The sequence below is a fragment of the Rhyacophila brunnea genome, unplaced genomic scaffold (genome assembly GCF_057557595.1).
Source record: "Rhyacophila brunnea isolate RB1 unplaced genomic scaffold, BYU_Rbru_1.0 scaffold_13, whole genome shotgun sequence".
Taxonomy (NCBI): Eukaryota; Metazoa; Arthropoda; class Insecta; order Trichoptera; family Rhyacophilidae; genus Rhyacophila; species Rhyacophila brunnea.
In genome coordinates this window covers 40720462-40733937 of record NW_028232785.1, presented here as the reverse complement: position 1 = coordinate 40733937, position 13476 = coordinate 40720462, and the positions used below count along the sequence as shown (strand labels likewise).

At 36.2% G+C, this 13476-nt stretch overlaps 1 protein-coding gene across 1 annotated transcript; it reads right to left on the bottom strand.

Moving 5' to 3' along the window:
- On the bottom strand, positions 1 to 11145 carry LOC147077530 (uncharacterized). Its single transcript, XM_085940851.1, has 4 exons — positions 10922 to 11145; positions 5837 to 5989; positions 4795 to 4947; positions 1 to 3437 (listed from the first exon to the last, which is right to left on the bottom strand). The coding sequence occupies exons 1-4, from the start codon at positions 11069 to 11071 to the stop codon at positions 1440 to 1442; spliced, it is 2454 nt and encodes an 817-aa protein (XP_085796977.1). The 5' UTR covers positions 11072 to 11145; the 3' UTR covers positions 1 to 1439.
- Between the last annotated feature and the right edge of the window lie 2331 nt (positions 11146 to 13476).

The window sequence follows — 13476 nt, the reverse complement described above, 5'->3', positions numbered from 1 at the left end:
CAATTATTGACAATGGCTATCTAAGCAGACGAACCTCGTCATGACGTGTTTATTTAATTGTCTAGATTAAATAGGTATAATTTACTGGTAGAGCTATATTATATAATACAAGCTGAAGTACCCGGCTTCGCACAGGGTCGCTTCGTGGATACATTTATCTTAGATATTTAAGAAATAATAATAAGTAATTATCATCATCATCAGGGGCGCGACAACCCGGTGTGGGTCCTGGCAACAGCTCCTTCCACCTGTCCCTATCCAGTGTGGCCGCTTTCCAATTTGGTACCCCCAGAATACGGCAGTCACTGGCAGCTCCATCTAACCAGCGAATTTTTGGCCTCCCTCTTCTTCTACGTCTTATTGGATTGCTGGACATCACTCTCTTTGCCGGTTCATTGACATTCATACGGTGCACATGACCTAGCCATCGCAGTCTACCAATCTTGATTGATTGAACTGCGCTGCAATCTTCGTACAGCCCGTAGAGCTCAGCATTATATCTCCTCCTTCAATTGGTGCCATCCCTGATCGGTCCATATATACGGCGGAGAATTTTTCTTTCAAAGATGTTCAGGGCTCGTTCATTTCGCAGAGTTAATGTCCAGGTTTCCGATGCGTAGGTGAGCACTGGCTTTACAAGAGTCTTGTAAAGAGTGCTTTTAGTTCGGCGAGATAGTAAGCGGGACTTAAAATGTCTTAACAGACGAAAGTAGCATTTATTCGCAGACATGATTCTTTTGTTGATTTCTTCTGTAATATCATTATGTCGAGTTACAAGAGATCCAAGGTATATGAAACTGTCGACCGTATCAAACTTGTATGCACCAATATCTAACTTTGGTGCGATTTCTCGTGGTGTGACATATACAGGCATGTATTTAGTTTTTGATAATAAGTAATTATCTTTTTAATATTAAAATATCTGTGTAATACAATATGGCAAAATGAAAGTAATTCTAATAGGAGTAAAGGTCTAATAAAAGAACACTAAATTAAAATCGAATCGGATGAATGGAATAGTAACGCATACGAATAGAAGAAGAATATTGTTGTACTAATTCAGAAACCTTCGCGGGTGTGGGCATAATTACTGACGAAAGTTTTATTGCAATCGGATGAATGGAATAGGAACGCATGCGAATAGAAGAATATAGAATAGAAAAAGAAGAATATGTTTGTACTAATTCAGAAACTAATTTTAAAACAGAAAAAGTAAAAACTAGAATTGAGATCGCAAGGAGCGCCTTTCTCAAAATGAGACGCCTCCTTAGCAATCGAGACCTTAACCTAGGTCTGAGACTGCGTATGGTACGTTATGTTCTCTCAATTCTTTTCTATGGTATGGAAGTATGGACGCTAAACCAAGAGATGTCACGAGACTTGAAGCTTTTCAGATGTGGCAGACGCATCCTCAAAATTCCTTTCGCTGAAGTACGTTCTTAAATTTGTAATACCTTTTCCCCACTGTGTGTACGCGCATGTTTTTTCAAATCACTAGAAAATGTGCATTTATAATCGCAAAAACTACACTCAAACGGCTTTTCTCCGCTATGACCCATCTTGTGTCGCTTCATATGAGTTAGCTGTATACAACTGTAGTCGCACAAATCACACTTGTAAGGTTTTTCCCCTGTGTGAACAGAGTTGTGCATTCGCAGTGTTCTTGGCTCTTTGCAACTGTAATCACACAGTGTGCACGTGTATGGTCTATCTTTACTGTGCACCTGTTTATGTCTTTTCAGAGTAGATGACTGTTTGCATTTAAAATCACACAAACTGCACGCGAAGGGTCTAATATCATTATGAACAGCCTGGTGCAGCCTCAAATCGCTTGGCCGTATACTTTTATAGTCACACAAACTACATTCGTAGGGTTTCTCATCACTGTGAACAGTTATATGCTTCTTCAAAGCGCACTGACTTTTAAATTTGTGATCGCATATATTGCATTGAAACGGTCTTTCTTCGCTATGCACTAATGTATGTCTCTTTAAACTACCGTACTCTAAGCATCTGTAATCACATAGATTACATTTTAAAGGTTTTTCTTGGTTGTGAACCATAATATGTCTCTTTAAAGAACTGGACACAGAACATTTATAATCGCATAAGTTACATTCAAACATTTTTTCTCCCGTATGAATCTTTTTATGTTTCTTCAAATTATCCGCATAAAAACTACTAAATTTACATTCATCACATTTAAACGGTTTCATTTCACTGTGTATAGTCTTATGTGCTCTCAACGCGTTTGGATTTTTACATTTAAAATCACAAAACCCACACTTAAACGGTTCTTCTTCTCCACTATGAATAATCTTGTGTTTCCTCAAAGAAATCGGTCGTGTACATTTGTAGTCGCACAAATCACACTTATACGGCCTTTCACCACTGTGAACCAACTGATGCCTCTTTAACGTGCTATATTCATTACATTTGTAATCACATAACGTGCATTCATATGCTTTTCCTTCGATATGGACCATTTTGTGCCTTCGCAGAGTACTGGCATGTATGCATTTATAGTCGCATAAATTACAAACGAAAGGTTTTTCGCCAGTATGAATCATTTCATGTTTTTTCAAAGTGCCTTGATTCGTGCACCTGTACTCACACAGATCGCATTTAAAAGGTTTTTCGCCGAGATGTGACAATTTATGCTCTTTTAAATTACTGCCGCTTTTACATTTATATTCACACTGGCCACACTTAAAGTGTTTTTCGTCACTATGAACCATTTGATGTCTCTTTAGAGTACCGGACTGTATGCATCTATAATCACATAACTTGCACATGAAGGGTTTTTCTCCCGTGTGCGAACGTGAATGTTTCTTCAAGGAACTAGCATCTATACATCTATAGTCACATACGTTGCACTTAAATGGTTTTTCACCCGTGTGAGACATGGTGTGTAACTTCAAAGCGTTTGCTTGTTGGCATTTGTAATCACATATTGTGCATTTATATGGTTTCTCACCACTGTGAGTCATTTTATGTCTCTTTAAGTTAGTGGTCGATATACAGCGATAGTCGCATTCGTCGCACTGGAAAGGTTTAATGCCAGTATGGACCATTAAGTGCTTTTCCAAGTTTCCTCGACTGGTACATTCGAGTGGGCATAAAGTGCACTTAAAGACCTTTTTACCACCATTTTTAACATCACCAGAGAAAGAAATTTCATGTAAAAGTTTGTGATCGTTTAAAATAGCTTCAGCTGGAAAAATAGAGAAGCAGACATCGCATATAAAATTCCTGTCAAAGAATGGTGTTTTATTCACTTTTAAACAAATTTCTTTCTCAGATGCTAAACACGTTTCTTTTTTTAAGTCATTTTCGTGAAATTCTATTTCATGTCTTGTATTTCCAAAATTGTAGCCAGGCAACATTGACGGAGCATCTGTCACATTAGAAGTGATATTGCATTTTTGAAATGAGATCTGTAAAGAAATTAATACAAATGATATTTAATACAATTGTAAATATATGTAAAACAGGTATTTATAATAACTGTTAAAACTGACAACTTGACACCCACTGTGGCCGCGCGGCTTAAGCGTTGGACTATCACGCCGTGGGTCCCAGGTACGAATCCTGGGTCTGGCAAGTACATATATTATTTTTCAATTTGTGTGTGAGTCAGGGTATGGACCTAATAGGTTGAGCAAGTGGCTGACATCCATTTCTCGTAAAAAACAAAACCTGTTAATACAAACCTCTACTCTGTGGAGGCCCATATGATCCTATTAGGATCGGACATGGTCGAAAGAAGAAAAGAAAGTAAAAACTAGGATAGAACCAAGATATTAATGTGTTTTTTATTTTTTTATAATTTTGTTTTTACAAGAAATGTATGTTAGCCACTTGATCAACCTAATAAACCTGATTTTTTTTTGCCAAATCCCGAAATTGAACCCGGGGTCCACGACACTGTAGGAATATAATATATATACATGTTTATTTTTTTACAGTAGTGTAGTAAGTGATACAAGTGAAACAATCACACGCTCAGGCTTGAGAAAATCATATACTTATATATTGTGACCTCACTGGGATCGCACCCGGAGCCCCCGGATGATAGGATATGTAACGTCTTCAAGCGTGAGAGATAGAATTAATTTATTCGTAAAAACAACATAAATAATATGGTTCAAATCTCACGAAAAAATGACCAAGTAGATTTAACAGATAATAACAAATAATATGGAGTTTTCAGGGTTAGAAATGGACTGGAGCGCACCGGAGCGACGTTCCGGTTCATAAAATCCCTAAATTATCGATCCGTCTTGTGGACATATTAATCTAACCGTCTAAGCTAGATATGCCATATAATAAAAAATGTAACACACTAATTTTTATAAAATACACATACTATTAGTTAACTAGGTTGAACTAGGCTCCGGTTCGTTCAATATTCCATACTTACAAGCAGAGTTTGATACACTTAACATATAAGGTCTCTAAGTTACGTTAAAATAATCTGAAAGAAATCTGAAACTAAGAATACTCCGACAAGTGAACACGAAAGACGCGTCAGTATGAGCACTCTATAGACAATGACGGGCAATGACAGGTCATCCATAGACAACGGGTGGGGCGAAAAGTAGGACTACTCGTTTAATGTATCGGCTTCCTTCTTCAGTGGACAATGGTCTAACGCATATTTTGCATCTAATAGAGATTGAATTAAAAAACTGTGTTTTTGCCATATCCGGGAATGGAACGCGTATTCATGACTTCAGAGGCGGAAACACTGGTCCATACTACTAAAATGCGAGAACAGAAACGTAGAAATACCTGATTAATTGGACTGTATCCCGAATATGAACATCCAGGCTGTGCATCTTCATAATTGAATGGCAGTAACGTGTCCTCAACAAATTCCTGTTTCAAATCGACTCGGTGAAAATCAGTTTCAGATTTTATATTGATGAGATCCGCTGCAGTTTTCTGAAAAAGTAACAGGTGTGTATCAAGGCCGACTATAGACAGGTTGGGCCACTGAATTACGAATTACGGTGGTAGTGCAGTGCACAGTATATGAAGATTTTCGATAGTATATAAAGCAAGTTCGAATAATTACAAGATAAAAAGAACTTTTTATATACAACGTTTTTAAATTTTCTGTTAACTTTCTGTACTTCAATTATAGTTTGTCAATTTATGGCTATGGCTGTATGTTGTAGCTTAACTACTGGGGAATGCCAAAAAAAAAATGGCGTATTTAAAAAAAACACTACCTTATTCTTAGGTCAATATTTATTATAAAGCAATCATTATTCGTAAGATGTTTATCACACTTGAATGATCAAAAACATAGCTTATAATTAGTATCTTTAGAATTATTTTCAAATGTGTTAATCTTGCCCATTTTTTGAATAATAAATGCCTAATTCTTGTAAAATTTGGGATCACAGAGATTATCAATATATTTTTTTATCGTAAATATTTCACTATAATAATGTCGACATAAATTATACTGATGGTTTTATAAATGCGTTTAAAAATTAATAAATGTAAAAAATCTTAACACCACTGCACATGCATGTACTGAAATATGACTATATTCTAAAACATTAGAGCGAGAGGTATAAAAGAATACTATTTTATGCAATAAAAATACTTTATGCAGTCATCAAACGTTTAAAATAAATATAAAGGATAATAAGGCTTCAAAATTATATAAATAGATTATCTACAACGTTTAAGGAATGTCCAGGATCATGCTTTGAAAATGCAATAAAAGCTCCATTTTGACCTACGCTGAGCATATCCGCCCTTAAGACAACCCAATAAAGAGACGTTATTATTATGATAAATAAAATCCAATAGCATTTACCTGCTCGACCGGCCTGTAACTCGAATAGGAACATCCAGCCTGAGGTTCTTCACAGTCAAATGGGCGGATTTCGTCCTCAGCAAACTCACATTTGACGTAGTCTCTCTCAAAATCGGCCTCATGTTTTATCTTGGATGAATCTGTTGCAGAGTTCTGAAATAAATGATACAGCATTTATTGCGTCATCAGCTGAGACTGGTCCACTTTTTCGGTCCCTAGTCATTTGTAGTTCAGTATAAAAGCAGAACAAAAATAGGAATGAGTGTGTAGAGATATATAATTACAAATTAAATATCTATTTTTCGTAGTGTCAAATTATATTACATCAATTATAATTCCATTGACGCAAGTGTCATTATTTAATAAATTACAATGTTTAGATATTATTTTGATTGTATAAATACCGAATAATAATTCATCAAAAATATCACTCGAATTTAAGTTCCCGGCCTGTTAGAATCTGTCTCTATATCGCTTCGCACAACATCTCATTGTACCGAGATTCGGACCTCGGAACATTATCATAAGTATTGTACGAGGGTGGGTCAATAATTCCTTAGAAAAAAGCATTAAAACAGTTTTTATTTTTGTATTTTTTTTTTATTTCTCAACATAATCTCCTTGGAGCTCAATACACTTGGTTAGACGTTTCTCAATTTTTTTTAAACCGTCAGAAAAATAAGTTTTCGGAAGGTCCTCAAAATAAGCATTTGTCCGATCGATGACTTCTTCATTTGCAAAAAAACCTTGTCCACTTAGCCATTTTTTTAAGTTTGGGAAAAGGAAAAAGTCACTGGGGGCTAAATCTGGCGAATACGGTGGGTGGTCGACCAATTCGAACTTTAATTCTTCAATTTTAGCCATTGATCGTAAACATGTGTGAACACGGGCATTGTTCTGATGAAAGAGGATTTTTTTCCTGTTTAAATGAGGCCATTTTTCTTCAATTTCGTTTTTTAGCTGGTCCAATAAAGATGCATAATAATCCCCTGTTATTGTTTTTCCTTTTTCCAAATAGTCAACGAAAATAATTTCACGTGCATCCCAAAATACAGTAGCCATAACCTTACCAGCTGATTTTACGGTTTTCGCCTTCTTTGGACATGGTTTGTCTTCGCAATCCACTGCTTTGACTGTTCTTTCGTCTCGGGAGTATAGTGGTGTATCCATGTTTCATCTACAGTCACAAAGCGACGAAAAAATTCATCCGGATTGCGTTGCATGAGCGACAACAGGGCTTTAGAGGCCACCACCCTATTGCGTTTATTGTCGACTGTGAGCAAACGCGGCACCCATCTTGCAGAAATATTTTTCATGCCCAATTTGTCATGTAAAATAGAAATGACGCTACCTTTTGAGATCCCTGTAACCTCAATTATCTCACTCAACTTTAATCTTCGGTCACTTAACACCATATCGTGAATTTTATTGATCATATCTGGTGTAGTCACCTCTACAGGACGTCCTGAGCGTGGTTCATCCTTTGTTGATGTACGACCACGTTTAAATTCATTTAACCAGTTATAAATAGTTGCAAGTGAAGGAGCAGATATGCCGTGAACTAAATCCAACTCATTTTTTATTTCCTTTGCTGTTAACCCTTTTATATTAAAATGTTTAATAACAGCTCTAAGCTCAATTTTCTCCATTTTCCATTTTTCCATTTTCCACAAGCAAATTTTTTTTTTAAATGTACGAAAAACACACAACAACCCGACCAATCTGATTGAAACTTCGCAGCATACTGAATCGGTAGTGCCGCTGCATGAAAACAAACCGCTTACAGTACTAGTCGCGCCACTTGTCGGCTTTTCTAAGGACTTATTGACCCACCCTCGTAGCATAACTACTGTAACATACTCTTGTACCGACTGTTTACGCTGCAAATAAAGCTCGCTCCTGCATCCATTTTCGACCTCTCATCATCATCCTCAACACCATGACCTACGACTTCAGTGTTGCCATATTTTTCTATGCTGATTATAGTACAAAGGCGTAAAAATTATATTATTTCTGAAAAATATATAGTACAGGAACATTATTTGTCTTGCATCCTTTAAAATTATAGTATTTTGGTATATTTTGCGTGAAATTATAGTATTTTACATTTTCCACGGAATTTAAATTAAAGTATTGTACTATAATTATAGTACGGTTGGCATCACTGTACGACTCCCACAGTGGTAACACACATCGAACCCCACAAGTGGATAAGGCGACAGACAAGGGTTTGCCATGTAATAGAGTTGTAATTGAAGCGTCAATTACATTGAGCTACTTTACGAGCTGTTTGTTGGCGAATTTAAAAGCGGGCGATTCAGCTACTGCGATTGTGATGATAACACACAAAACTTTCCATTCGCTGAGAAGCCACAAGCCAGCGACTATTATGACAGAACGTAGTTCGTTTTTTTACCGGGAGGTTGCTACTACGCTCTACTGCGCAGACGAAGTAGGCCCACACGCCGACGTGTAGCGTGTAAAGTTGACCGGCTTTCAACTTTTCTCGGTAGATTGTTTACAATCTGCTTGTTAGCTTGTTCAATGATGACACTGGGCGACTTTACAGGCAGATTGTAAATTCGCCAAGAAACAGCTCGTAAAGTAGCTCAGTGTAATTGACGCATGACGCATAACCGGCGAATTCAATTGAAGATCTTGGCATAAAAACATCAAATGTCCACTTTTTTCCATTTTCGTTTTATTGCATTTCTATATTCCCTGTGTATGATTACATACAACTGTGCAAAGATATATTTTTTAAAAAAATCATAAGACCCTCAAATCTGCTCTCAAAAATATGCCACTTTTCTAAAAACAGCAATAGTCCAGGCATTTTTGTGTGAAAACAGCAAAGGTCCAGTAGTTCTACACTTTTATCACCAGGCGGCGTTAGTAATGTTAGTATACATTCCATACAATTTAGTGTCTGAGCTGTCAAATTATCCTTGATTCGTTTAATTATTGCTTTTTATAACGTTTTCTTATGATTGTTTTTATATTTTATCATGGATATTACTAGCATAGACATCTGAAACGTCTTGAAAGAGAAAAATGAACAAAACCATGCAACGTTTTTACCAAATAACGGTGACTTTCATTATTGTTCAGTTGGATGCAATAAGGAAAATTCTGGGCCCTTCATTATAAAATCTAAAGAGACCGGAGAAAAAGATTTTTTTAATATGAAATATAGGTTAAAACTTTGGCATTTCAGGCTAGTAATAATGTACAAAATAGACCAGGCTAGTAAGGGAGAAGTGCCTTGCGAACATTTCAGTTTCTCTCTAGGCTGTGGGATAGATTCAATGTAGTGAATAAAAATCAAATGCAAGTCACGATTGCATTTAAAACAACATAATGGTGGATTAGTTCCATTGAAAGGAGCTAAATAAAAAAATATTTTAAAATTAGCTAAATATTTACAAAACCCAATAAATGTATCGTTTAATTTGCAGTGAAGGTGTCAGACGAGGCTAATTGGTTTTCATTTTTCGTGTTAACTATCAATCCATGGTGGAAATCCATTGTTTTATTGATTTAATTTAATAAAACACATTTTTTTAGTACTTTTTCCACTTTTCATAAAGAAATCTGGATAGGTTTCGCCCGCCTTAGAGAGACATTTTCAACTGTTGAAAACAGTTGGCAGAAAAACAGAGGCGGACAAAGCCGGTCCAGATTTATTTATTAAAAGTGGAATAAGTAGGTTCTAAAAAATGTGTTTTATTAAATTAAATCAATAATAATAATATGAAGCTAATCAGTATTAACCCGCACATGATTAAAACATTTTTTCAAATATTTAATTCTTGATTTTTTAGAAACATTGAAGTCGTTTGTTAATAGATAAATAATATGTCCAAACCTTATTAAAAGTTGTATTATGATTTAAAAATAACAGAAATATATATTCTTTATTTTATTTAATAAAATTATAGTTTTAGTCGTACTATTTACATTTCGATCTTTTCAATTTTGCAATAAAAACAACAAATGTCCAAAAATTGTGTAAAAACAGCAAATGTCACACTCATTCTTTTTTAAATATCTATTTACCCAAAATAAATTTAATATTTTTTTTACATTCATATAGTGCATATACAATTTCTCTATAATTTCTAATTGTCAAATTAATAAAAAAAAATTTCACAACCAAGATATTATGTTTTTACCCTCTCCTGAAAAAAAAGTGTTTTGTGACATTTGCTGTTTTTATGCCAAGATCTTCAATTATTAATTCCATTTTTCAAAATTGTGGTATTTTTGAGGTACTATACTTTTTTTAATAGTACGCCTACCACAATGTACTATAATTATAGTTCGGTTGGCAACACTGCGTTCACTGACAGATGGCAGCGCGCGACGGCGGACAACTAGTCACAAGACCCGTTTATCTGAATATAACAGGGAACTCAGAAATAATGGGAACTGAAATACACAACGGGTAAGGCGATAGCAGGTAACCGACTCGAATAAGGAAGAATCCGGGTTAAACTGACACACGTGTCAAGAATACGTTGTACGTCGAATATGAAAACTGCTCTCGGTTTATGCATTTACGCTCATTTAATGTTGGTGTATTACACACACTATTGCACGTGCATAATGCGTGCTTCATTTTCGTAGGCAATGACATTAATATGGACGAAGCATCTGGAAAAAAAAATGACACTTTTTTGTCGCGTCTGCCGAATGGCATAATCTGTTCTAACGCCATTTACAATAAAGGTGATATTGCTATAAATTCCCGATGCTTTTTGTCGGTCAACCGAATGGTTCGGTTCGAACGGGTTCGCCCAAATGAACATTGACACTAGAAACACTGTTCTAACGCCATTACAATAAACGTGATATTGCTATAAATTCCCGATGCATGATATTGCATAATGTAAATAGCGTGACGTCTACCTATGCTATGCGCGAATTTACTTGCTAGCTACTGTACTGAGTGCGTTGTCCATTAATAATGTCATTGTTACACTCACACATTCAAAACCCTGCACCAATATCCGGCGTATTGAATATAGCCTATCGGTATTCTATTTATTATCTGTTCTGTGGAATATAGTTTTAAAAACTAACCTCAAAATGGCATCTGTCAGTGCCGTGTGTCGTCTCTTGTTTGATATACGTCACGGTATCCGGGCTGTTTGGAGGCCTAATTGGTACATCAAACCAATGGTGGTCTTCTCCATCGGAATTACATTCTTCTGGTTCGCATTTTATATCCATTTTTCGGATTAAATGAAAAGTGTAAACATATCAGACTCGTCCAAGCCGGTCCCGTGTTCACAGACGTCAGACGCATAGAAAGTGATGACGTATACAAGCAGTGTTGCCATCTTTTAATTGTCACCAATTTTTAGTACTTTTTTTAAGAATTAAACGAAATTGATATGGTAGTACCTACCTATTGATAAATTAATAAAAATGTTTGTCAGTCGGTAGGTATTTTCTGACATTTCTCATTAGTTAACACATCATTAAATCCTAAATATTGACGATTTATAAGCATATTATTGAAATTCAATTCATATTAATTTATTTTGACATACCTATTATGGTGAACATTACAAATTATAAATTTAAGGCGTTCACAACATCGTCGCCGTAGATTGGTTTGTCGAATAGACCAAATTTCAAATGTTCAGGAAACGAAAAACAAATAATTGCATTATCCTATATTTAAATACATGGAGGTGTTTAAATTGTTGTTTTTACGGCATATGAATGATATATTATTCATTACAAAGCAATTTAAGGATAAGGATAGTTCTGGTCCATTTAGATTTAAATCATTCTGCATTAAAAGGTCGATTTCGACAAAAACGGATATTCGACAAACCATTCCTATAGCGACGACATGACCTTTAAAACAAAGAAATTTGATAGTATTAAACAGCGTAAAGAAGAAAATAATACATATAGGTACGCAGTACCTATGACAAAAATATGAAAAGTGAAAGCGTATAAAAATTACAAATTATAAATGATGGAAGCACTCATCAAATGAGCTAAGTGGACCCTATTTTAAGAATAATTTATAAAACCATGACCAGCAGGACGTAGAGCACGTACTGTGGGACTGTCCACTTATGGGCCTCGAACCAGCGGAGTTGTTTGCCCGGGTCCGACCCCATTCGGGCCCAATAGAACACGCGGATATGGTGGCAACCGAGGCCAATTTTGACGCCTTTACTAAATTCACCAGAGCGTACGGAGAGCGGGACAACCCCGACTCCCCTTGCGACTCGTCAAACTAAAGACACTTTGAAAGTTGCCGATAAATAAATAAAATCCATTTATTTTTGCACTTCGGTGCAAGGTTGCATCACCAGTCCCATGCGGCTCCGCTCGGGACAAAAATGAGGGCTTAAATTCTTTGAACTGGCACACTTAAGGGTTATGATAGACGGTCGCGCATCGACGTGTCTGCATATACATAACGGAAGCAGAGGCGGAAACCTTTTCCAAACCATGTCCACCTATAGTCACCTCACGTAGATGGAATATATCAACATCTGAAGCGATTTGGTTGAACAGAGTTATAGCCCTCCCAATTGGCATCGCCAATGGCAGGTTAGTTCTGCTCCTTGGGAGAAATACTATTAATTGTCTTCGGTTGAAAAACTATAATTGTCACAAAAAGTAACTGGGAATATGAGAAATTCGGAAAGAAACACCCAGAAACGGAAAAATACAATTTATTTAGGGAAATGGAATACCTATTACTAATTTGGTTATACTTCGTCAAGACATCATGACAGAAGATCGAGCGCCGGATGATTTAATTGTCGAACATCTAAACGGGTTGACCACACTCTTCTCGGCATTTTCATGTCAGGTAAGACCCGTGGCGCTCATAAAATGTTACAACCATCAATGTCATCCAATGTTGGCTTTAATATTTCAATGCGGCATCTCTGAAAGACAAGACAGCGCGGATGACACAAATAGACATGATCTTAATAATTATTAGTTAAGGCACGTGCATTCAATAACAACTTGCAGATATGACAGCTCATAATAACTAGTAGGTAGGTGAACCTTAGCTATAACAGTAGGCCAGGTGTTTAGAGGTAGACTCAAAGTGCGGAGTATCTGGGTATGGGAAATGTACTTGGAAAAGTTACCTATTTATTTTGCGGTTGTAGCGAAGAAAAGCTATGAGTACTACTGTCCAACAAGAAGATTTAGGCACAAGCCGAAAGTCGCTGTCGTCGATAATTAATATGAGGAGCTCGTTTAGTTCACAATTTTAACACGTGGATAACTCGTCGCTAACCGGAAGGCGCTATAATCGAAAATGGGAGGAGCTTGTTAGTTCACAGTTTTAACACGTAGACAAGAATATCTTGTTGGACAGTAGTCGGCACCTGATTTTCGTAACGCCGCCGTCACTCGCCACCTTAGAAATCATTAAAAAATATTATGGATATTTTTTTTCAAAATGGACCACCCCGCATCAGTTTTCTGTGTGTACGCCTACTTGTAAATAATTCTGTTATATTTGTATTTTATAAATGGCAACTCATACATACAAAAACTACTAAAGTCTATGAATAAATGCTGTTTTCAATTTTGACGTTTTGACAAGCTCGCCTGCGTGAAGTATTAAATAAAACGGAAAATGGACA

What these genes read in the sequence shown, in the direction of transcription:
- LOC147077530 (XM_085940851.1), bottom strand. Translation starts at nt 11,071, where the DNA reads ATGGATATAAAATGCGAACCAGAAGAATGTAATTCCGATGGAGAAGAC. An exon ending in CTGACAGATGCCATTTTGAG is followed by an intron (nt 5,990 to 10,921) that starts GTTAGTTTTTAA and finishes CATTTATTTCAG; the next exon opens with AACTCTGCAACAGATTCATC. An exon ending in GATACAGTCCAATTAATCAG is followed by an intron (nt 3,438 to 4,794) that starts GTATTTCTACGT and finishes ATTTCTTTACAG; the next exon opens with ATCTCATTTCAAAAATGCAA.